At 42.8% G+C, this 26371-nt stretch overlaps 1 protein-coding gene across 2 annotated transcripts in view; it reads right to left on the bottom strand.

Annotated features, from left to right (window-relative positions):
- Positions 1-26371, bottom strand: part of Ankrd44 (ankyrin repeat domain 44) — a 267140-nt gene that overhangs the window by 32257 nt on the left and 208512 nt on the right. For both annotated transcript variants that reach the window (XM_055616616.1, XM_055616615.1), the window contains exon 17: positions 1676-1747. In XM_055616616.1, the coding sequence (XP_055472591.1) occupies positions 1676-1747 (72 nt within the window). The remainder of the gene's footprint in view (positions 1-1675; positions 1748-26371) is intronic.

Here is a 26371-nt window from a genome sequence, read left to right as displayed (position 1 = left end):
TCTCGTGTCTGGGCCCTGCCAGCGGCAGCACTACCAGAGTCCATTCTTTGCCACAGCGTCACCACCCTTTTCTATGTGAGTGGAGACCCAGAGATCTCAGGAGTGCACTAGGCCACCGTAAGCACAAAGCAAATGAATTTTTTTGAAAAAAAAAAAAAAAAAAGAGAGAGAGAGAGAGATAATAACAATTTTGAAAGCCTAGAAACTCTCTTCTCAGTAACAACACAATCAGCCCCATGCTGACTGGGCCCCAGGATTCTCCTCAAAATACCCCCACGTGGCCTTACTAAGGGCAGCTAGAGCTCGCTACATTTGTGCACACCCAGCTCCGGGGAGCCTTGCTCACGCACAGCCGACAGCTGCACAGCGGTTCTAAAGAGCAGCTGCTGCGAGGCTTTGTCCACAGTAACATCCGATGTCCACCCTCCTTCTCCATCTAGGTCCACCTTCCTGAACAAAGACGGAGGGGTGGTTTCACAGCATTCCAATGTGTGCGCACAGTAGATGATGAAGTATGTTCATGTGTGCCGTGGCTGTCATATGTTATGTGAGCAGTGGATGTGCTGGGGTGTGTCACAGGCTCTGAGTGGGCTTCTGCAGGTGCGTGGAAATATGTGAAGAGACAAGTAGTGGAGGGTGGGCTCCTCACAGAGTGACTGGCCCTGGACATTGCCAATCCTTGCGTCATAGATTTTGTTCTCTCTTAGCTTGCAGGAATGCCTACGTGTCTAGTAATAAAACATTCCCCTGTCTAAAGGCTCATCTGAAGAAGTGTTTGTGCTTCATTGGGTAAAATTTACCAGGTCAGTGTAGACCCAGCGCCTCCATTCTCCTTGGCTCCTGCTCCATTGCACTTACTAAACAAAACACCTAACACCACCTCTATCAACCCCCAGACCGTGACTGAGTGTTCAGCCTAGCAGCGCGGTGAGCAGGCGAGCTGGCCGTGGCTGCCAGACAGCAGAACTCTTTCAACCGGCTGCTCATCACTAACGGTCAACCAGACACCATCTGAGGCCAAGATGTGGGAGTGGAGCACCCCCAGGAGTCAAGGAGTCAAAGCTCTCTCCTTTAATCGCTAGGAGGTGAAGAGGATGCTTTGCTAGTAAGAACTAGAGCCGTCCCTCCAGATCTCTCCAGCATGAGAACTAGAGCCAGAAACTTCCTCTGAGGCCCAATGGCAAATTCAGGAAGAATGACCAGCTGCTCTTCTAAACCTGTTCCTTTTATTCTCATATAGTTGTGTTTAAAATACATACAGGTTTTAATTGTGACAGTTGAAAAATGTGATATTTGATTATTCCTAGGGTTAATGTTTGCATATTACTCTCTATAATAAAATCCTTTCAGCTGAGATGTTTCTTTTATATAAAAAAATGAGCAAAGCTTAACAAGATCATTTATTACTTTATGTAGGTCTCATCTTTTTATTTGCTCCCATTCTACAGATGAGGATACTGAGGACAAGATAGGTAACTGTATCTAAGGTCACAGGCTGGGAAGCCAGACCTTCAAGGTGAGGAGTCTCCCTTGGAGGCCGATGTCTTCAACCCTCTGCTCTTTTCATTAGCACTGATTGCTGCCTCTCGGGGCTGTTTTTTCAGATCTGCTTAAGGTTTTGGAACTTGTTCTCTGGGAGACGAACAGGCGAAGCTGCCCACAGCAGCTCACTTACCGCTAAGTGGAGCGGGCTCTTGGGAGCACCGCGACCTGACTCTTCAAAACCAATCTTGGTTCTTTCCAAGAGCTGTAGAGACAAAAAAATAAAATAAAAGCAAGCATTACCAAGGAGTTGTGGTTTTTGGATACTGACATAGGCAAAAAGGAGAAGGAAGGCTTCAGAAGTTAAGACGTCAGACAGCATGTCAGCAAACCAATGTGCAGATCCAGTATCACCTGCCTCAAACCTGCCTCCAAGCCAAGTACGTAAGTTTCCAGATCAACTTGGCATGTTTGCTACTCAAAAAAAAAAAAAAAAAAAAAAAGTTTGTACTTACAAAGATGCTCAGAAAAAAAAAAAATAACTACATTACATCTATTTCACTAAGCAAATTCATAATAGTGAAAAAAGATAGCTAGTGTTTATTCCATTATCAAACATATTTACTAAAAAATAATGTTAGAAAAGATGGGTGAGTCTCTTTATTGAAATGATGCTCATAGTTTTGGGGGAAAATCAAACACAGACAGATAAATATAAAAACAAGGAAGCATTTGAAGTGACTTGTGCCATCATGAAAATAAAACAGGGTGGTGGATTATGAGGCTGGGGGTTAGTTAACTTGGACCCATGGTGATGGAAGGCCTCTCCAACATTTAGAGTCTTCAGACGTTAGAGAGAGAACATGGTAACGAGAGCACTGGGAGAAGAGTCAGTGAGATACTCAGAGTGGCAACATGCTGAACTAGAGGACTGGAGGAGCAAGTGCAATTTCGTGGTGCCCTGGAGACTTATGGGACAATGGCATGTTTATGGACTATTGGAGGAAAAACACTGTTAAAACCTTTTTGGCTATTTGTGCATACTTTTCATCCTCACAAGGAGTATACCATAAAGTATTCATAGACAAATGTATTCATGTAACAAACACTTAATGAATGACTACTCTGTACCTAGATATTGTACAATGGACTGAAGATCCAAGAGTTAAATAAAAGTCAACTTTCTCATGGAGGAAGATATACAATAACAAAGTTACAGAGCTCATTACACAGTACAAGGTGTTATGAGAAATGATGCAGAGATGGGGGTCTAAAGGGCCTGAGGGGACTCATGTTGCCACTTTACACAGAGTGACCAGGGCAGGCCTCCCTGAGCAGGCTATGGGCAAGGCTAATCTGGAGAAAGAGGTTAGGGCCTTGTGGTTTTCTGGGCATTCCAAGTAGAAGCATCAGCGACCACTAAGACCCTGAGGGCCAGCTGTTCCTAAGATCATCAAGGAGGCTGGAGAACGTGGCGGGAGGGGGAGATAAGAATGCAGAGGAGGAAACAGCGGTAGGTGGAATGCTGGAAAGATCCTTTCCAGCATTGGGTTGTGGTCAAGTTTTTGCCTTTGAACCAAAGTGTAGTGGAAACTCACTGATGTGCTCTGAGCAGAGAAATGGCCTGATCTAACTGTGTGACTCTAGAATGGCAACGAGGGGGCCGATGCCCGTACTTAGGACCTGAAGCAGCAGTTCAGAAGAGAAAAGCAATGGCATGGACCAGCAGGAAGCAGCAGAGACAGACAGAAACAGGTGGATGGATAACTGGAGACGCAGAGTTGAACAACTATGATTAAATGGGAATGTAATGAGAGTCATACAAGGAAGAACTGTTTTGCAGCCTTGGGCTACAGCAGGAGTTCAAGACCAGTCTGGATGAGTCAGTGAGACACTGTCTTGAAACAGAAAATAAAGACTACTGGGATACAGCTTGGTGGGAGACTGCCTGCTTGGCCTACATAGGGCCCAGGGATTGATCTACAGGACCCACTGAGGGAAAAAAAGAGAGAGGGGAAGACAGGTAGACACATAGACAGACAGAGAGACAGAGACAGAGGAATCTAGATGCCATGATCTGAGCAGAATATATAAAGAAAAGAAAAGCGTATTTTTTCCCTCCTAATCAGATGTTCCTCTTTATCTTGCTTTCAAATTCTTTTTCATGTATGGATGCATACAAGGAACACACCAACCCAACATCCAGAGCCTGGATGGATGCGTGATGAACACAGTGGTCATCAGTGTCCACTCCAGACTCCTGGTGGCTGGATGCGGGTTACACTATATGTCAGAGGTTAGACAACTCAAGCTGACATTTTCTAGATGCCCTAGAGCAAAGGTTCCAGATGGGATTTAAATTCTGGCAATAAATTGCACTACTTGAAGTTCTGAAGACAGAAATGGACAGACTAAACCCCTGTGGTTCTGATGGGGAACACGGTTATGGAGCTGTGTTTGCTTTTCTTTCAGCTTCTCATACACAGACCACAGAACCGTGAGGGTGGAGAAGAAAGAGGATGACAGGCATCTACTTTGGGGCAGGGTGGCTCCCGAGGCAGAAGTGTCCCTGCATATCAGCAAGGACGGTGTGTCTGTGAGTCAGTGGCTGCCTCTCTCTGTGACTATAGGGAAGAGCATGGTGCATCAGTTCAGGGTTATTTCTGGAGGTCCAGCCTAGACTTACCTTCCTGAACATTCTAATTGTCTTGTAACACCCATTAAATAAAAATCACATTTTTTTTTTTTTATTCCTCAGGTAGGTAGCATGTTTTCATGCCCTGCAAATGAAGCCTGCACAGATTTTTACAGAAGTTTTCCATTTTTTATTCGTTTTTAGGGGGAAGGCAATGTCTCATTATATAGCCCCGGCTGGCCTGGAACTCACAAATCTACCTGCCTCTCAGGTGCTGTAATTACAGACCACATATGCCACCACATCTGGCATAGATGTTCTCTTAAAGAGAGTGATAAAGGCAGAATTATAGTATTCAAACCCTGAAAGGCAAAATTTTCTAAAAAGAGTATCACTCACTTCTGTCCTTGAAATGCCTCAAACTTGTTAAGTGAAACACACATTCCAAAGCCACCAGCACAAATGACATTATTTTCACTTAAAAACAAAAACCAAATGAACACAATATATTTAGAAACATCATAGAAATGAACAATCTAAGACGCTCAACACAACAACCTGCAAATAGGATTACAGGACATTTAACTTCCTTTTCCTGTTTCCTAAACTTTTTTCGTCTCACACTGAATATATAGTGTTATCACGTCACAGTTTTGTCACTTTGACACAAACTCAGATGTCCATGTGAAGACGGAACCTCAAATGAGAAATCGCCTCCATCACACAGACAAATGTGTAGGGCATTTTTGAAGGGTTGCTAATTGATGTAGGAGGGCAGTACCATCCCTAGGTAGATGAGCCTGGGTGGGCCATGGAACAGAAGAAGTTGGGCAAGCCAGGGAAGCAAGCCAATAAGCAGAGTTCCTCCATGGTCTCTGCTTCAGTTCCTGCCTTCAAGTGCCTGCTTTGAGTTCCTGCTTTGACTTACATCAATGATAGACTCTAAAGTATAAACTGAAATAAACCCTTTCCTCCTCCACGTTGGCTTTGGTCAGTGTTTTATCACAGAAGAAACAAAGTACGGTATACAGTAATCTGATATATGACTAAAACCATTCCTACTTGTAAACAAATTCTTAAGCGTCCATGCAATCAAAAGAATGATGCCCACGGATCCTCAGATGCGTACAGAAAGCTTTTCCAGAATCTATACATATGGGACAAAATGTTATCATGAAGAGACTTTGGTAAGTCAACTAACATGTGTAGAAATTAATAGCTCAAAACACACAATTTGAAACTTATAGATAATATCCTGTAAATAACTACATTGGAAACATGAAATATTTTGTGTTTGTTCCTTATTAATATGAGAATAGAATCTAGACTTTAAACTTAGGATATACTAAAATAATGAAAACAAATTTAATTTTAACTTCAAAGGCACTGATTAAAAACCCATCTCTCTTACATGACTGAAATAAAAAGGGCCTTCGCTGCCTGATGAGGCCAGTAAACAGCAGTTCTTTGTTTTGCAACAATATCACCTGCAAGACTTCCTGGAATTGACAGTGTGTACCAGCTCCAAATCCTGTCCTAGAATGAACCTGCTACCAAAGGAACACAGAACCATTTCCTCCACTTTCACAAACACGACAAACAGGAGCAAGAAGACAATATGCCTCGAATAGACACAGATTAGGTATGTTCCTGTGATGTTTATTTTGGAATAAGATTTTTCCACACACATAGTTTGATCATTCTACCAGCATGGGAGGCCTCACTTCACTCACTCAGCAAATATTTGCTGGAGGAAGCACCAGAATTCAGTGCGTGCAGTGAGCAGGCGTGCTTGCTGACCTAAGAGAACTTGGGGGCTGTCAGGGAACCCAGAGCAGTTACCAGGTAATGAAGGCTAGGATGGGACATATACACAGAACTCATGGGAGCTCACAGAAACAAAGTCAGTTCAAGGCAGCAGAAAGAGCATGTACGGAAGGGAGCGTGCCACGCACATGGAGAACAGAGGCTAATAACCTGGAGTGTCTGAACACACACTCCACCTTGTCCGAGACAGGGTCCATTTGTTGCTTGCTGCTGCATGTGTCCAGATGACCTAAGCTGATGGGGAATCTCCTGTCTCCACCCCCCCACCTTGCTGCTGAGACTACTGATGTGTGCTACCGGCACTGACTTTTAAACAGCCTATGGGGATTTGAGTTCAAGTCTGCATGCTTGTGAGCCATCTTCCCAGCTCCTAGGACGTTTTCAGAGTATTTTAGTGGTTTTAACCCTAGCCTTCATATATATATAAGGATAGCTCTCCTGTCAATAAAGTGATGTAAGCAGGGAGGAGCCACGATTAAGAGCATATTCTTGACTTTTATGATAGAAAAAGAGACATTCTGGCTACAACGTTAACAATAATGATAGTGAGGAAATATATAACTGGGGTGAGGAATTTAGCCCTAGAAACGGGGAGCCAGTTAAGATATTTCTAAATCATGAATTAAGTTGGAAAGACCTGTTATTCTCAAATTAAGGAAAAAGCAACAGAAGTAAAAGAAAGCAGAGTTCCATTTGTTCCTTTGTGAGTAGAATCCAGTCAACAATTATTGGTGAGCGCTGTGCTAGGCACTGAGATTACAGCTCTTCCCATAGACTCTCCCATAGAGGACTTAGGGTCTAGAAAGCAGAATATGCTTTGTTGGTTGAACATCGGAGAAAGAGGGACAAAAGTAGGGGTGACATCCAGCTCTCCAGCTCTGGTAACAGGAGAGTTTATGACATCCTCTTTAAAGTAAGAAATGGAACAGGCAGGCTCAAGGGAGAGAACTATGCAGTGAACTGTGGTCTGAAGAACAGCTGGGTCATTCAATGGGATATGTTTAGTTTGATGCAGCGGTTCTCAACTTTCCTAATACTACAACTCTTTTACACAGTTCCTCACGCTCTGGTGACACCCAATCATAAAATTATTTTTGTTGCTACTTCATAACTGCAATTTTGCTACTGTTTTGGATCATAAGGTAAATATCTGTGCTTTCCAATGGTTTCAGGTGACACCTGTGAAATGGTCATTCACTCCTCAAAGAGGTCACGACCTACAGGTTGAAAACCACTAGCTTAATGGATGGCTGGATATAAAGCATGAGGCTCTGAATAGAGATCTTGCTTAAAGCTCCCCTGTGTATTGGATTATCCAGGAGGAACGTGCAGTAAGAGAAGGCTGAAGGATGTGGGCTATCACACTAAGAACTCTGCTATATGAGGATCTGAAAGTGAAGGAGTGTCTTCAGTGGGGGTTAGGGGCAGGCAGAAGCAAGAGAAAATCAGGGCATTGCGATGATGGTGACTGAGAGATGATGTTGGAGGTACTGGTGGTGACAAATGGTGATAAGATTCTCACTGGGGACAGCCAAGTTATTAAGCAGTCACTCTAAGCCAAGAGCTACATGAACCTTACTTGGGTCATTTCAATCAAGCCTCAGGTAGTAACACCCTCATGTAAGCACAGTAAATGACAGATGAGGGAATGGAACCCCGGTCTAACTCGCACCTGTACCACAGTGCCTTCCAGTTAACAGAAAGGTGAATCTTCTTGGTATTTCATAGAAGTCTGGGATCATGGGCAGGAAACAAAGATAATTCACAGGGATATTTTAAGTATGCAACCCTTTTCTGTCTCTAACGTCTCAGTGTCTTTTAACCTAAGTGACTGTTTCCTAAAGAGTAGTAAGCATTTGTCTTATTCCACAAGAACACTGACTGGGACCTGATCCCCTAAATTTCCCCTTTCTTTTAAATTAGGGGCTCTTCCTTTCTTAAGAAGACAGTGTGGACTGGTAGAAAGAAAAACAATTTGCAAGTCCTCCAAAACTGCCATCTATGATTTCAATTAACTTTCTTTTCCAGTTGAAGATCTGGTGCTAAACATAACAGCTCCAAGGGATGGGGCAGAGATTCACTGCAGCTCAGACACCTCATGTTGCATAATCTCCTCCCTGGAGGCATTTGGGGGCCAGGGAGAGTCAAAGCACTTACACCATGATTCATGATGTGGTTTGTGGCTTGCCATATGTCTGGAAGATAACATTGTCCTATAGAGATCAACCTTGGACTACTTTGTACAAATGAGAAGTGGAATGGCTCTTCTGAAACCTCATTTTGGTAAGAACACGTGCCAAAGGAGCAGCGCTGCAGAAACAGTGAGTGCAGAGTACAGTTACAAATCAGTGGATCTGATTTTATATCTGACATCAGGGTATCGGTTTAACTTTCCCTTAAGTATACTTCCAATTAACATCTTAACAAAATTTACATAGTCCATGCATTTGTAATGAACTATACCCAGATCTAATGTCATAAACCTGATGTGTACATACTCAATAAGTCATCAGAGACTCTATGGACACGGTGAAATTTGTATTCGTCCTGATGATTGCCTTCATAAAACCTTCTTATGGACTATTTCATCGTCTCCCTTAATCACCTCCAAAATCATGATGTTCATTCTTTTCTCAACTGACCAATCAGCTTTCAAGTTTCTACATAAAGAATAACATGGCTTGAGTCAGTTTATTCCTTTTTTGCCTCTTCTAAACAGCATCAGTTTGCCAACACCTTTTTAGGTACAGAAATGCAGAAGATTTGGTATTACAGCGACCTCAAGTGCCCACTGTCATGCAAAAAGGAGGCTCTGAGTGGGAGTGGGGAGAAAGGAGACCGGGTAAGCAAATAGATTATCCAACCATCTTGATTGTCTGTTGGTTACAGGAATAGGAGGTGGCCGGGATGCTGGTCAGATCTTGCTGTTGCGTTGGTCAGATCTTGCTGTTGCGTTGTGGAGAAGGGCTTCCTATGGTTCCCAGGCTGGTTCTGAGCTCATGGGCTCAAGTGATCACGTGGCCTCAGCTCTGAATGCTGTGACTGCAAAGTGACTGCACGCCAAGCTTTCAGCCTTTTGTTCAGCCGGAGGAAACAGACTGCTGTATTTGCACTTACACAATTTCCAGGACATCTTTTCTAATCCTAGAGGCATTTCCACAGGACTATAAGACTCACTCAAAGAGCATCTTCATGTCTTAGATGTAGATGCAGCAAATAGAACAAGCAGAGTTAGAACACGCTTTTATAAAGGGCATCTGTGATTACAAAATAAAGGACAAATATGAACTCAGTGGTGAGCTGACTGGCTGGGAGGGCAGTGAAACATTAACCTCATTGAATTCTGTAAGGAACACATAAATATTGCACTTGATCTGGAAACCCAAGCTTTAGAAACAGTATAGGTTGTTTCCATTTGAAAACATAGCAGTGAAAAAATTTAAGGGTCTCAAGGGCCTCAAACCAAGCTAAACTAGTTTTAAAATGTTCTACTTAGGAAAACAAAAAGTACAGAAGCTCCAAGAGAAGATGAACAGAGCCAAAAAATTGAGTCTAGGGGCCCTGCAGAGACTGATGAATTATCCAAGGATCATACATGGAAAGGACCTAGACCCCCTGTTCAGATGTAGCCCATAGGTAGCTCAGTCTCCATGTGGGTTCCCTAGTAAAGAGAGCAGGGGCTGTCTCTTGCATGAACTCAGTTGCCTGCTCTTTGATCACCTCTCCCTGGCGAGGTGGCCTTAATAGGCCACAGAGAAAGAGGATCCAGACAGTCCTGATGACACCAGATAAGATAATGTCAGCTAGATGGGGAGGAGGACCTCCCCTATCAGTGGACTAGTGGAGGGACATAAAGGGGAGTGGGAGAAAGGAAGGACCAGGAAGAAAGAGAAGAGGAAGGGGACTACGGCCAGGATACAAAGTGAATAAATTGTAAATAAATAATAATAATAATGATGTTGATGACGATGATGCTGAAAAAAATAAAAAGAAAGAAAAGAGGAAGAGAGTGTGGCTCCAACAGTAAAAACAGGAAAGTCTAGCTAGTAGGTCTGTCAGGTAAGCCCTGCTCTGGTTGATTCTTATTAGACTCTCACACATAGCTAGTGTCCATGAATAGGAGGGTAAGAAGACCTAGAAAACCATCAGCCATGTCTCCAGAGGTCAAGACAAGAGGAGATTGGGGATAGATTTCTTGGTCCTTTAGTGTAAGGACTTGTCGGTCTATGAAGGGTTCAAAACAGGACAAGACTCCTGGGAAGTTGGCACCTCTCAGAAATCCTGTTCCACATCTCACTTGTTTATTCTTAGGAATGAAATGCTACCAGGGCAACTCCAGGAACATGGCCAAGTTCCTCTTCATGTGTGTGTGTGTGTGTGTGTGTGTGTGTGTGTGTTTACGTGCATGTAGATAATAGATCCAGCCACAAAAGAGGCTGAGACAGCTGACCTCAGACTACCCCATTGCATCAATATCGCAACTGATACATTTTCCTTCAGAATTCCCTTTCACTTTCCAGGGACATAGTTAGCTTTCAGGGGATCCCAGAGGCCTTTCAATATCAGAAGCCACATGACAAGCCAGGCCACGGTGACATCTGTGGGCACCTGGTCTCTCTGCTAACCACAGATGCTCATCCCAGTCCCAAATAAACAGCTTCCCCATGCATAGCCACATCCAGAACAGCTCTCTCTTCCCATGAGTCTGCCCTCATGCCTTCACAGCCATCAGAAAAAGCTGGGCTGCCTGAAATTGTTAGCCAGGACTCACGAAACTCAGCAGTTCTAGAAAGGTATGACTCTAATGCACTTTCATATCTCTCTCCCCTCACCGCCCCCAACCCCGAATTCCACAAAGAAGGAACCATTAACTCTCTTCACGTGTGTAAATCAGGCGCCATGCCACGTTAAGAGGCGATAACAGCAAATTAAAGAGTGCGCTACTGAAAGCTTGGCTAGATTAAGTTTCCATTTCTTCTTGGGAGCTGATTTTGATGACTCTGCTTATCTCCTCCCTCCAGTGTGTATTCAGTTCCTGTTGATTTCCTTGCCAATTAAAGGGCCTACGAGCCTGTAGTATGTGTAAAGAAAGGCTAATGGAACTCACAGTGAGGATAAAAGCTGATGCAAGACACTCCGCGCGGTGTTCAGACTATCCTGCGCTGAAGATGTCCGGATGCATTGACCCACATCAGCCTGCATCCTAACAGAGACGAAATGCTCAAAGCTATTCAGTAGTCATAGTAAAAACCAAATGATGGAACCATGGCTAAAGAGATGTCCCTCTAAGAACTGAATATGATTTAGCTATTTACACGCTGACCATGTGTGATTAGCATCTTTGAAGAAAGACTGTCATAATTTTTATGGGGGAAACATCAGCGTGTAACACTGTATATATGTAAAAAGAAAATGTGAAGAGAATCTACCAAAAGGTTAACAGTGATGAGAAGAGGGGTGTGCGTGTGTTTGTGTGTAGTGGCAGAAGAGGAAAAACAGAAGTCGGTGTTAATTAGCCAATATACACTGATAACAAGAGTTCAGGATTCAAAACAACAGGGGGCCTGGGAGATGTCAGGAGGCAACTAATAGATCCCCTGCTGATAAGAAGAGCATTGGTGCTCTCTCAGGGCTCCCTACATGCCAGGCTTGTGCTTACCACTGACAAATGTCCCAGATGTCTACACTTGTGCAGAAGACCCTTAGGAAAATCCCAGATCTTTCCAAAATCGTTAACAGGCTCACTCAAACACTGATCTGATAGTGTGATGCTAATTAAAGGCTAATTCTCTGCGAAGTTACGCATTAGCTTGTAGGTTTGTTCGACTGGTAGGAAAGAAAACCCAGGAGCTGAGTCTTGTTGTCCTTTGGGACTTTAACCAGTTTAATGCGCAGCCCGGTAGTCCTCTTCCACTGCTGCATTGGCTGCTCTGTTTCTCAAACGGTCCTTGGGTGAGCTTTGAGTCTTACTTATTTTTGCACTACTCAATGAGATTTTTTTTTTAAGTCTTTAATAGAAGTCCCTTCGCTCTTTGTAGGTGAGCTGCACTTCACATTCTTTCGAAAAGTATACTTTGGCTCCACCCATCAGCCCAACCCTAACACACATCCTTAAAAGTCTTATATTCTTTTTAAAAAGATGTATTTATGTTTTTCTGTGAGTGTACATTTTGTCTGCATTTCTACCTGTGTGCCATGTGTGAGCAGTGTCTGAGGTGGTCAGAAAAGGGCATAAGATCCCCTGACTAGAGTCAAGGTGGTTATGAACCAACACATGGGTGCTTGGAACTGAACCCAGGGCCTGCGCAAGAGCAGCAAGTGTCCTAACCACTGAGCTACTTCTACCGCACCCTTGGGATATGCCTGTACCAGTCCCTCCTTCTCACCATCCCACAATTAATTATTTTCTCAGGAACTTTTAAAGAACTTAAGTAGGTGAGTCTCCCCCTCCCCCCTCCCCATAGAAGAGCTTGCTGAGCAAGGGACAGAGCAGACAAAGCTGTGAAGTCACGAGATTAGAAAACAATCCTGCTGGAACCCAGCCAGCTCTTCTCTGGCTCTGAGACAGAGCACACAGCACCCCTGCCCTTTTAGTGGCCAGGACCATTTCTCACAAGCTCCCTCCTTCCTCTCCTGACTTCTATGGCTTCCCCTCTCAGGCTGCTTCCTTTGACAGCTGTCTACCTCTGGGCTCACCCTCTGGCCTTGGCTCAAGCATCTACAAGGGATGCCCAGCCTTTGACATTGTGATGTGGTGTCATCGACAGGTGTGTTGGCTTCATTCATAGCTATGCTGGGCCGTGACACATGTGTCCTACAGACTGGATATACCTGATAGGGGGTCACTGAGCCAACAGAAGACATTGCCATCGGCATTTATTCACTTTTCTCCCTGTAACGAGAAGGACTAAGGATGGCCATTGGCTTCATTTTGCCTTCCAGTGTTAACTTTGCTCAGCACCCTTGAGTGGGAACACAGTGTCACTCAGTCTCTCCTTCCTACCTCAAATCTTGAGCAGGAACAAGGGACTTCACCCCTGCCAGAAGCCTTCAGGACTTAAGGCTGAAGCCTAACAAATGGACTCCTCTTTCCTCCCTTTACGCATTCCTTTCAAAACTAGAACTCAGTGCAGTCGAAACGGAAGACTCTCAAAGCAACAACGAAGCAGCTCACTAACAGCCCAAAGCAAGAACTTGCTAACCGAGCCTCAGCTAATTCAAAGGGCTTTTTCTTTCAAAGCTCACAACATTAAACTTTATTAAGTCATAGCTGCTACTTCATGGGCACAGTGGTGAGAAAAATATTTTTAGACTTTAAAAGGATGGACTATGTTCCAAAGAAATCACAATAGTTCCATCTTCTTGTCATATAATGGAAGCACGATGTCCCCAAAACTAATTTTGTTAGTATGCCAATTTAAAGAGTGGTTTATTCTGTGGGTTCCTCCCCTGTGAGTCTCACTTTAGCCACACACTCTGGCCCCAACCATTATGTCTTTCCTTAGTTGAAGGGAATGCTAGGAGCAAGCTCGTGGGCCTGAGTTTTGGCATCGCTAACCCTCCTGGATTTGTTTCCTCAAACGTGTTAGACAGCCCACTCTACTAGGCCGTCTGATTCCTTTCTTCACTTCCTGCATATTGCTAACTGGGAGACAACCCCCCTCCTTCCAGAGAGCCCACATTCTTGGAAAAGAAGGAAGAACACTGTTCAAAAGTCTCCCTCAATTCCTATTCATTTCTATTCATTTCAATTACCTCCCACCCTGTCTTCCTCCCTTCATTCCCCCCCCCCCAAAGAAAACGAAAATCTGCGCTCATATGTAAGCATTTCTGGTCTTCAGTGGGAATATATAAACCTGCTTTCGATTACCAACCTCCATGAGATATCTAACAGGAGGCCACAATTCCAGAAAACTCCTGGATAATGCACAAATTGTAATAAGTTGTAAAATCATGTTTCTGTCAGGTACTTTTCAGATATTCGGGAAGTTTGGAAGTTGCTGTCTTAGTCACTATTCAATTGTCATGGAAAGACATCATGACAAATGAAAGTCTTATAAATAAAAGCATTTAAGTGGGGTCTTGTTCACAGTTTCAGAGGCTTTAGTCCATTATCACCATGGAGAGAACATGGCAGCCAGCAGGCAGGCATAGTGTTGGAGATATAGCTGAGAGCTACATTCTGGCTTGCCTGTGGGAGACAGCCTGGACCTGGCATGGGCTTTTGACTTCTCAAAGCCAACCCTTAGTGACATACTTCCTCCAGCAAGGCCATGCCTACTTCTAATCTTTTTCAAAAAATTCCACTCCCTGGTGGCTTAGCATTCAAATAAAAGAGACTTTGGGGACTGTTCTTATTCAAAGCACCATAGTTGCACCCAGCCAATGGCTTCTTGGTGCACAGGAAGCCATTCCACTCCTGGGATTCAGAAGTTCATATACCAATTGAGTATTTTGGTCTTTGCTTCCTTTCTCACTTGTTGATTGTCTTTCATTTCTGTTATTAGCTCTTGGTAAAGAGGTTGTGAGAAGGGGCATATTAATTTAGCAAAGCAAATCACAAATATTCTCACAGCTCTCACACTCCTTAGCGTAGTATCCCACCATGCTGGCCAGTAGCTTCAGTGAAAGGTTTAACGGAGGTCAAAGCATGGACCCAAGTTAGCTTTTTCTGTCATCTATGGTCTTACCTTATGACCTCATCCTCACTCATAAACAACAACAACAAAATGAAACTAGCCTGCAGTGTGACTGCCATTTAGAAGAGCCCTATAACAGCACCCTGTGTACATTTGTGACATTTTTGTTGTTGTTGTTCCCAGCCATCAGAGTGATTTCACTATAGTTTGGACAGGGCTGTTCTCAAAAGGTCATCTTTAAAAACAAAACTTAACATATCCTAAAAGGTACAGAAAAGGTGACTTTAAACAGTTTGGTTTTTAATTTTCAAAACATGTAGACTATATCAGTATGTAGCTGAAAAGTGGCCAGAAAACACACCAAACCCCACTGGAAAAACTGCCAGTTTGCTGCGGTGGAGACTGACTGAGCTGCTCTTACGTGCTGTGTGGTGGGAACACAGTTGTTAAACTGAACCCCGATTTCCCCTCTGAGGACCCTCACTTTATCATGGACTCTAAGCTCAGGTATATTGGTTAGGGACAAATTTAAGAGAAAAAAAAAGTGGCTAATTGACACTTTTTATTTATTTTTTTGTCTGTTTTAAGACAGGGTCCCTTCTACACAGCCCAGACTGATCTCCTACGAGATCACTATGATTCTCCACCATGCCTAGATTTTACTTTTAACCACCAAATCCATAAAGCAGAAAGTCGACAATTAGATGACAAAGGCCTACTTACAAAACCTAGTGCCAAGGTCAGAGTCGCTCTAACACATGTTCGAACTGATTTTTTTTTTAAGTTACAGTATCTGTGATCAGAAGTTTAAACAGAAGAAAGCTTATCTTTTAAAAAATAATCATAATTTGTACTATATTTTCTTTCTCTATATCTTGCAATATTAGTCATCAAGTAAGAAAAATGGCGATGGATATAAGCTCATACCAATGTAAACTGTTTAATCCTAGTACTTGGGAGGCAGAGGCAGGCAGATCTCTGAGTTGTCCAGGTCAGTCTGGTCCACTTACGGATTTACAGAGCTACACACTGAGAGCCCATCTAAGAGAAAATTACAGACAGAGAGCTGTAGAGATGTCTCATGGGTTACAAGTGCTGGCTGCTCTTCCAGAGGATCTGGGCTCAGTTCCCAGCACCCACAGGTATCTGGGATCCCAGCTCCAGAGGATCCAGCATCCTCTTCTGGCCTTCACAGCATGCAGACACATGCAATAAAAAACAAATAAATCCTAAACATGGGAACCTCCTTTGTTATGATAATAGAAAGATTTTTTTTTTCTCTCTTGCAATATCAAATTACTGTGCGGTTGCCTGAGCGCTTAACATTGAATTGCACAGCAGCTCTGCAGCTGCTTACTGCATATTCCAGGCTTAAATGTCTGCCACCTGGAGTGTGGAGGGACTTCATTTGTTTATGCTGATGAGCTTTGAAGACTGTGGCTCTGGTGACATTCCTGTCCCCAGTGGCACAGCACAGTGCAGGCGGAGCTCAGGCCTGGTTCTCAGGCAGCAAGGCCTCCCATCAGCCTGGAGGAAGCTACAGCCACAGATCCAGGGCCAGGGCATAGAAGACATGAAAAGAAACCCTGTGCCTAATCAAGAAAACGTTACCTGTAGCTTCATTTCAGCATTTACTCACCGTAAAGAGCTCTGAAAAAAAGAATTTCCAACTTTGAGCTTAGGGAGGGTGCTGGGTTGGAAAGATGAACTCAAAACTATTAACACTAAACATTAATGCCGGATCTTATTAAAATACCTGCTCCTCCCTGCTCCTGCCCCATCCTTTCTCTTTTTCACTTTTTCTTCTCCTGTCCCCTTCCCTTCCACTGAGACCATAGGGAGAGAATAGACTGTACACTCAGCCTTAGGAGGGTTTCAGAGCCACCCCTCTTGGACAGTTCTGTCTCTATAATCTCCTGCTGCGGCAGGGAGGCGCGTGGCTGTATACAGCCTTTTTGGAAAGTGATGGAGTCAGGCTCTCGCCTGCTCTGAGGCACTTCAGGGCCAGCCATTGACCATGGAGACTCACAGTCCACCCTAGAATGTCTTGTTCCTTCTCACTGCCTTCACAGGGGCCTCCATGCATCCTCAGCACACTATTGAGGTAAAAAAGGGTCTGAAGTCTGGGCCTGGTGCTCTTCCTCTGTTTAAAGTCAGGTTTGGGAGCTTGCTCTCAATACCCCCCCCCATCACTCTGATGAGCTTAATTTCCCTAAAGTATTTTTTAACATGGTGTCCAAACTAGTACCTGTCTCAGAAAGAATGTTCATTTGTGTTAACGCACGGATTTTAAAATGAATAATATACGTGAAAAAACGTAAAGCCTGACGAAAAAGAAAAAAATATTTACACGTTTTATTTAGTTGGCAGGCAGGGCGTGGGCAGTGCTGCTCACAGAACCCAGAGTTCTGGCTAGCCTTGACAAGCATTCTTCCCAGCTACGTTTCCAGGCCCCCACCTTCTTCCATATAAGTTTTATAAGGCAAGACACTTGAGAACGGATGCACTGTTAAACATGGTGCCTGAACTAGTGCCTGTTCCGGAAAGAATGTTCATTTGTGAAAAAAAAAAAAAGAAAGAAAGAATTATAAATACATCTTTAAAACATAGATTTATAAAGGGGAAAAACATGATCCATAAATCACAGTAGTAACAGCCTCAGAAACCAATTAATATTTAATGGATATCTATTCATGTAATAGCTCATAAACATAGACGAACAATAATGTACTTTAAAATAATTTTATCCTGTTTTTAATATGTAGTCAATATTTTTCATGTATTAAAAATAAATTTTCAACATTCTTTTAGTGACTACACAAAATCTCAGTAAGTCAGTGCAACATTGCGTCAATAATTATCTTTTTCCCTCAGTACTGGACTTCTAAAGAGCAATGGTTTTCAACCTTCCTAACGCTGCGACCCGTTGTGGCGACCCCCAACAGTAAAATTATTTTCATTGCTCCTTCATAACTGTCCTTTTGCTACTGTTATGAATCGTAATGTAAATATCTGTGCTTTCCAATGGTCTGAGGCAACTCCTGTAAAAGAGTCATTCAACCCCAAGGGGGTCACAACCCAAGGCTGAGAACCTCTGTTCTAGACTGTCCTCTCCTGGTGTTGTTAATGCCGCTACGGAGAACTAATTCATGTTTATGAGGCTTAATCTACATGAATATCCATGTGATTTCCTGATGACAAATTACAAGAAGCAGAACATCAAGGTTTTTGATTTATAATTGGCACAAAGAATCTTTCTAGTTGTGTAAGTCGAAGTTTTGCCTAGCTTAGTATGTGGTGCCAGCAGACACACTTGCTGGGTCTTGGTCCATCAATTCTTTGTTATTCACCCCAGCTCTAAGCTGTATTTTCGAGTCTAATCAAAGCAGCCAGCCTCCAAGGAAACTGTTGCTGAACAATGAGGAGAGAAAGGAAACTGTCCTCATTGTCATGGGCTCTGGGGTATTTCCCACTGCTCTTTTATGCTGGGATAGAACAGTGTACATGTCCCTTCCTTTTCTTTCTAGCAGCAAGCACATTTTAGAAAACTAATCTTACCTGACATAACTTTTCAATTTTTGATGGTGCTCATTGTTCTTTGTTTTTTGTTTGTTTTAGAGACAGGGTTTCTCTGTATAGCCCTGGCTGTCCTGAAACTCTCTCTATAGACTAGGCTGGTCTCCAACTCATAGAGATTCACTTCTTCTGCTTCCTGAGTGCTGGGATTAAAGGTGTACACCACTGTGCCCAGGATTAGTTGTGCTCATTCTTAAACTAGGAGTTGAATCACATTTAAGCTATAACAAACTTAATCCTTCCCACCTATTTAACAAAAGTGATTTTTAACTTGTGAGAAAGAAAAGAATAAAAAAAAATTAGCTGTGGGACTGGGGCGATGGCTCAGTCAATAAAGTGCTTGCCTTGCAAGCCTGGGAACCTGAGTTCAAGCTCCAGAACCCAGGTAAAGAGTCTAGGCATGGTGCTGTGGGCTTGTACCTTAGCGTTGGGGAAGTAGACAGAGACAGGAGCCTCCCTGGGGCTCAAAGGCTGGCTAGCCTACACCATCCAGTGAGCTACAGTCCAGTGGGAGACCCTGTCTCAGAATAGGTGAACAGTACTTGAACGAAGACAGCCAAGATTGTCCTCTGACTTCTGCATGCACACAAAAGTACATGCAGCATATGCGCACACGCGCGCACACACACACACACACACACACAGAAGTTAGCCTTTTGATTGTTTGTATAGCTCTCTATGGATAACTGATTCTACGAGGCTATTAAAGTTCTTAAAACATTTATTTCTGCTTGGCAAATAAAGTTATTAAAATTGCTGTTCTAAAACTAACACCAACGGGCGACATTTCTTAAATATCACTGGACACAAAATACCACAGCACCAGACTACCTAGATTTTAGAATTGAGCCTTAATAGTTCTTGGTGTATAGGCAGATTGGGCTCAGAAATATGGGCTTGGGAATTAAGCAGTTTGCTCATGTTACTGGGACCACACTGTACATTAAGAGAAGAATTTTTCCTCTAACAGGAGTACCGCAATGGTTTTAACGACTGAGCTACTGAACATGAATGCTTTACTGGAACTGGAAAGGCCCCACCACCTTTTCAAAGGGTCCGTGATGTTAGGTGGGAGGGTTGAAAGACCTGGTGACTTGTCTATAGCGAATACCCTCTGTTTTAAGAGAAGCAGCAACAGTAGCAAAGGAAAAAGGACCCTACACTCCCACAGATGCTTTGTTGAAAGTCTGTTTTTGCTAGTCTTTAAATTATATATATACATACATATATAGATATATAGTGTGTGTGTGTGTGTGTGTGTGTGCGCGTGCGTGCGCATATGTGTGCACGTGTGTGTGTGTGTGATACTTGTGGCAAAATGCTTCCATGTGTGAAAACCCACTTGGAGCTGTTAGGTGGGACCAAGGAACTAAACCCAGGTCATTTGCCTTGGCAGCTGCCTTCACCCACTGAACCATCTTCTGCTCGTCTTTCAAGAACCCCAATTATAACATTTACGTTTAGCTATAGGAATAAATATTCATATGGATTTCTTGAAATTATAAAACATTACTTTCTTTTTATATTTTTTCCTAATTAGATGTTTGCATACATCCAAATTTTTTTAATCCTTCATTTTCCAAGACAAAAAGCTGCACTGTGGGGCAAACTGATGATTTCCTGCATCTCAACCTTAAGAACTTTATCCCAGAAGTGATTTTAATGAAATAAATAATAATAATCCAGAGTTGCCTTTTCTAGTTTAACATTTATAGGTCATCCTTCATTTCTGTGAACTCTGCAAACTACATATATGCAAAAAATAGTCAAATATAAATGACAAAAATGACCCACGCTGAATATACATTTTTTTGTTAGTAGTCCTTAAGTAGTAAAACATAACTATGTATGAAGCACTTAGATTTCTTCAGAGAGGATATATAGCATATGCTATATGCTATATATATGCACATATAAGGCCATTTTATATTCCACATCTCTGGATTTTGGGTTCCACAAGAATTCCTGGGACAAGCTCCCACAGACAATAAGACACACAACCACTTTGAAAATCAATCTGACAGTTTCTATAAAAATTGAGAATAGTTCTACCTCAGAACCCAGCTAACTATACCACTCCTGGGCATATACCCAAAAGATGCTCCATCATACTACAAGGACACTTGCTCAACTATTCTCATAGCAGCTTTATTTGTAATATCCAGAAACTGGAAACAGCTTAGATGTCCCTCAACCAAAGAATGGATCAAAAGAATGTGGTACATTTACACAATGGAATACTAGTCAGCTATTAAAAATAAAAAAATCATGCAATTTGCAGGCAAATGGATGGAACTAGAAAAATATCATCTTGCATAAGGTAAGACACTCAGACCCACTCAGACACTTTCAGACCCAGAAAGACACTCAAGGTATGTACTCACTGATAAGTGGAGATTAGCCATAAAGGACAGGGTAACCGTGCTACAATCCACAGACGGAAGAAGTTAAGTAATGAGGAGGGCCCAAGAAAGGAAGCTTGAATCTCAGTCAGAAGGGGTGAGATGCACCTGAAGTGGATGGAGGAAGGGAACAGGGTGGGAGAAGGGGTAAGGAGGGGAACGAGGGGGAGATCAGGTGTGGGGACAGCGGGGGAGGGACTGAGAGGGGAAAAAATGAAAATCGGTGGGGGTGTATCTCTGGGACGGGGAGAATCCGGGCAGCAGAGGATACAGAGCCTGAAGCCACCATCTCCTGTAGCCAGGTGGTGGGGTGTTGGGGACCTTCTGGCACCTTGCTGCCCCCTGAATTTTGGTATCTGGTTTGACAGGCCTACCGCTCAGATACAATAGTGCATTCCTGGCTGACCTAGGGCTTTCGATAAGATTATCTTCCTGAAATACCTTAAATCCTCCTCTCCCTCAGGGCTTCCTAAGTAACACTTCTGAGGAAACTTTCCAAACAACCATTGTTAGCACATCTTGGTGGGCCATCCTGTGATTTCTAGTCACTTAGTAACCCTGCCAAAGGCAATTACATTCTTTTCACCCTGTATATATAAAGGATATACTAAAAATAATAAACGGAGACTTTGATCAGAGAAACTATCTTGGTCTTCATTTCTCGCACCCTTGTCCCCTTTTTCATTCTCACTCCCCCATTCAGGATCTCCCGTGGCAGACCTGCGGAACAGGTCAGTGGGGGGTAGGAGGACAGAAACCCACCTATAAGACCTTCGACCCAAAATTTGTCCTGCCTACAAGAAGTGTAAGAATAAAGATGGAGCAGAGACTGAGGAATTGTAGACCAATGACTAGCCCAACTTGAGACCCGCACCATGGGAGAGAGTGGCACTATTACTGATACCCCGCTGTGCTTGCAGACAGGAGCCTAGCATAACTATCTTCTGAGAGGCTTCACCAGCAGCTGACGGAAACAGATGCAGGGACCTATAGCCAAACAATAAACGGAGCTCAGGGAGTTTTGTGGAAGACTGGGAGGAAGGATAGAGGGAGCCCGAAGGGTCAAGGACACCACAAGAAGACCTACGGGTTCACAGAGACTGAACTACCAACCAAAAAGCCTGCATGGGCTGGACCTAGGCCCCTACACATACGTAGCAGATGTGCAGCTTGTTTTTCATGTGGGCACTGTCTCTGGCTCTGATGCCTGCCTTTGGATCCCTTTCTCCCAGCTGGGCTGCCTTGTCTGGCCTCAGTGGGAGAGGATGTGCTTAGACCTGCTGGGACTTGATGTGCCAGGGTGGCTTGGTACTCAGAGAAGGGGAAGGAGGCTGGGAAGAGGAGGGAGGGGGCTTTGATCAGGTTGTAAAGTGATTAAATAAATAAATTATGAAAAGAAAAAACTGACAAAAAAAAAAAAAGACCCACACTGAACACACATTTTGTTAGTATTCCCTAAGTAGTAAAACATCATTATGTATGAAGCAGTTACATTGCTTCAGAGAGGATATGTAGGTCATATGCAAATACAAAGCCATTTTAATGTAAGAGATTTGCACATCTCTGGATTTTGGTTTCCACAAGAGACTGCCTCACTTTTCCTTCCAACCCAACCTGTAGCTTCCTGGTCAGGATATTTGACACCAAATACTAAAGCTTCCTACTTTCCCCACGATCTAAATTCACCATACCTTTTTTTTTTTTTTTTTTCGTGATTAAATACACTCCCACAATAATTACTTTGGCTTAATTAAATTGTATGGCAGCTCCCTTCTGCTGCCTAGATGTCAAACTGGTTGTTTCACATACACAGAGTAGAAGTGAACTGTGCTTATCCTGGGCTGGGCTTGGGCCTGGTGAGAACACAGCAATGTCAGAAGCAGCGCTGAGCCGCCAGGACGAAGGCCTCTGCAAGCAAGCAATGTCCCCGTGCTTCCCCAACAACCGGACTCGCCCATGTCAAAACCATAAGCCTCTTTCACGTTCAGTTTGGTTGAATCAAAATGTATTTAATCAACTGTTCTCCGCATGGGCCTTCTGAGTCATTTGTTGAGTAGTTCCTACTGGGTTTCCAACTATATACTGTCAGCCGAGATCTATTTGTTGTACTGTTACTACTGACTTGTGAATATCATTCTTGGACAGGGAAGTATAAAATACCTTCCACCCCAGTGAACCTCTGGCAAATGTCTGTCTAGCGATACTTTTGACTGTAGGAAGCTGAGGGAGAAGGGTTCCTCTGGAGCCCAGCAAACAGAGGCCAGGGAAATTAGAAAGCATCCCGGAACGTACAAGGCAACACACATGACAAGGCAGCCCCCATAGGTCTTCCCTTTCCGGATATTAATAGTGCGAAGGCTGGGAAGCCCTTTGTCAGAGAAGTGAAATCAAAGAGGACTTAAGGAAGTATTCCCTTTGAAACTTTGGGGAGGGTTACCACCCACAGAATAGAGGCCTGATTCCATCTCAGGCAAGCGGCTCATGGAAACCCCATGGTGGAGGTGCCCCCGTGTGTTCTCAGGAAGGAATTTAGTAAGTGTGCGTTCACTGGTGGCATGATGGTTTCCCCAGAAGAGCACCACCAACTTGATTTTGAGAAATCCACCCTTTACAGTAAGCTTATATGCTAAAGAATGTAGAGAACAGATGTTACCCAAACCAGAAAAAAAATGACCTCAGCTTGAGCCTTTTTGAGTCGTCTCTTCTTTGGGGATACATTTGGCCTAGGGGTGCAGGGGAAGTAATAAATATCAGCGATGTTGTGACACCTGAGAAAGCCACAGCCATTTCAGATTTTAATCATCTCACCCCTTATTACAGATGCAGCCTGTCAGGCAGATGTTCGGAGGGGAAGCCTTATCAGGCCGATGCATCTACTTATCTTAGAGGAAATTAGGCAGGATTCCAAGGCTGCGGAAGACTCGGCCTCTGCCGGGAGTTATTAATTACAAGCAGACTTAAGAAGGACTCGTTTGTTTTGGTAGCCATGCCAGGGCGCATCTCTGTCTGCCAAACAGAATGCAAAGGGGAGAGCGGGGAGAAGGTGAGTTTCTTGGATTACTTGGTAAAGCGGATTAAAACCAGACGGCCACAATTTGTCGCCTCTAGCCAGGCTCCAAACAAAATCCTTCCTTCTGCTGAAGTCTGCATTAAACCGATGCCTGGCTGCCTCCCTCTTGATCATCTAGACTCAGTCCTTTTTAAAAATGTGTTCTTGTTTTGCTATGAGATAATTAACATAAACCCTAACGTGCAAATGCCTGCCCCCACACATGTATATACACAGAGGGAAGAAAATAAAGCAAAACAGAGGAGCTGGTTATCTCTAGGCATGAAAATCACAGATTTCAATATCGTGTGTGTGTATGTGTGTGTGTGTGTGTGTGTGTGTGTGTGTGTGTGTGTGTGTATACTATAAAGTTTCCAAAAATTCTATAACAAGGCACATCGTATTTTTATAATGAGATAATAGTCTGAAGTTATTTATCTCTTATTTTGTGCTAGTCCATTCTCCACTTATAATCCAGTCCTGCTTCTACAGCTAATCTTCTAAATATCAGCATGGCTCCAAATGCTGAAAAGAGATAGTCATAGATAGTAATGAAGTTTAAATCTTACCCCGCGTTCTCTATCTGGCTAAACAACACGGTGCTAAATAAGATGCCAATATATTACACAAGAACAAAGTGATTTGGGGCTTCTCTAGTCTGTTTTTCACAGAAGAGTGCACACGTCTTCATGTGCACACTTAAGGGGAAGGACAAAGAAGGGACTAGATAGCAGGTCACAGAGGATAGTCACAGGGTGTCCTGGACACACGGGACTCGAACCATGAAGAGGGTCTGAACCAGAGTTGTGTTTAAGCTCATCGCCTAGCTTACATATGACCTGAACTACATTCAGTTGTAGCACATTTTGGTTCAAGTGTAAACAGTTCTTTAAATTATGAAATAACACTCACACACACACACACACACACACACAACTCCTAAGAATCACGTCATGTAAAAATGGAAGTGTCTTGCTATGATACTAACTACGATACTAACAAAACTCCAATGACTGAACTTAACCTATATCAAAGAAACAACTCTATTGCAAACAAACCAAAACAAACAGAAAAACCTAGCAACCGTTTAGGTTTGGACACTAATAAGTTCATCGAAAATGGTAATCTAGTAACTCTCTGATTAAAGCAATACTTACAGAAGAGCTTCAGTGTGGCACACGTTGGGAGAATGTAGGAGAGAGATGATTCAAAGTCATAGTAGCTTGAGGAAACGAGGCAGTCATTTGGACCAATCCATTTCTATCAGTTCTGGTCTTATACGGGCCTTAAGCTGCTCAAGTATCCCTCTCAAAACAAAAGTCACGTCAAATTCTTTCAAGCCTTCTTCTCTCTGTGTCAAACCTTATATTGGATTTCTTTTTTTTTTTCTTCAATTTTTTCTTTTTATTTATTATCATTATTATTATCATTTGTTACAATTTATTCAGTTTGTATCCTGGCTGTGGCCCCCTCCCTCCCTCTTCTCCCCCTATGCCCTTACCCTAGTCTTCTGGTAGGGGAGGTCCTCCTCCCCTTCTATCTGACCCTAGCTTATCAGGTCTCATCAGGACTGGCTGCATTGTCTTCCTCTGTGACCTGGCAAGTCTGCTCTCCACAGAGGGAGGTGAGCAGAGAGCCAGCCACTGAGTTCATTCAGAGACAGCCCTGTTCCCATTACTAGGGAACCCAGTAGAAGACTACTCAGTTTCCATGTAACTCCTTTATTATTGCATCTTTCCAACATGGACCTGCAAGCCTGCTTGAATTGAGGTTAATGTACAGTAAAAGTGTTTTAATTCTCCACCCCCCAGCAAAATTTAGTAAAACGGTGCCTTTCTCTCCTACTGAACTTTTGTGTCACATTTATCATTAGTGGTGACACCATATGTGCAGTCTTCAATTTCTGATCCTTCACTTTATCGACTTTGTATAAAACCAGATTATTTTCACTTCTGTAACTCTGCTAACAGGTCTTTGATATCTAGAAGCAAAGTCTCTAGGTGTTTCTTTGTTCTTTTTTCTTTTTAAAGATAAGGTCTCACTATGTAACCTTGTTCTTGTTTAATAACTTATTTTATTTTTAATTATGTGCATTATATATGTGAGGGTTTCAGATCTTGGAGTTAGAGATAGTTGCCATGTGAGAGGAGCTGCCATGTGGGTGCTGGGAATTGAACCCTGGTCCTTTGGAAGATGAACCAGTGCTCTTAACCACGGAGCCATCTCTCTAGCCCCTAGGTTTTTCTTTTTTCAAGAAAAGCCTACATATTCTTACATATGTCTTACAAAGAATATTCTTTGCCTTTTGCAGTTCCTCATAAAATTAAAAACCAGCTTTCAATTCATATATGTGTGAAGAACCCTACTGGGATTTTGCTGAATCTATAACTCAGGTTGAAGTGGTTTACTGTCTATATAACATTATACAGATATAAAATTATTTTTGCATTTATTGAATCAGTTTTTATAATGTATTATAATTTCATCAGAGAATTTGATACTTTTATGATATTGAAAATTATAATTTTATGACTGGCTTCTTTTTAAAATTTCATTTTCCTCTTGATAATTTCTGGGGTAAAAAAATAAATTAAAATTTTAATTCCCAGATTTATATATAATAAAGATATTTATGTTTTCTTCACTTTTTTCAGTGATTTTTATTGTTTTCATGGAAGGAACATTTTATGTCTTTCAGATGCTAATGGAAATGCTACTGTATTTGTGAATGGCATCTGTTACGCTGCTACCCTATTTGGTT

The sequence above is a fragment of the Psammomys obesus genome, unplaced genomic scaffold (genome assembly GCF_907164565.1).
Source record: "Psammomys obesus unplaced genomic scaffold, mPsaObe1.curated_primary_1811, whole genome shotgun sequence".
Taxonomy (NCBI): domain Eukaryota; kingdom Metazoa; phylum Chordata; class Mammalia; order Rodentia; family Muridae; genus Psammomys; species Psammomys obesus.
Note: the sequence above shows the minus strand (reverse complement) of the source record. Positions and strands in the feature narration are given on the sequence as shown.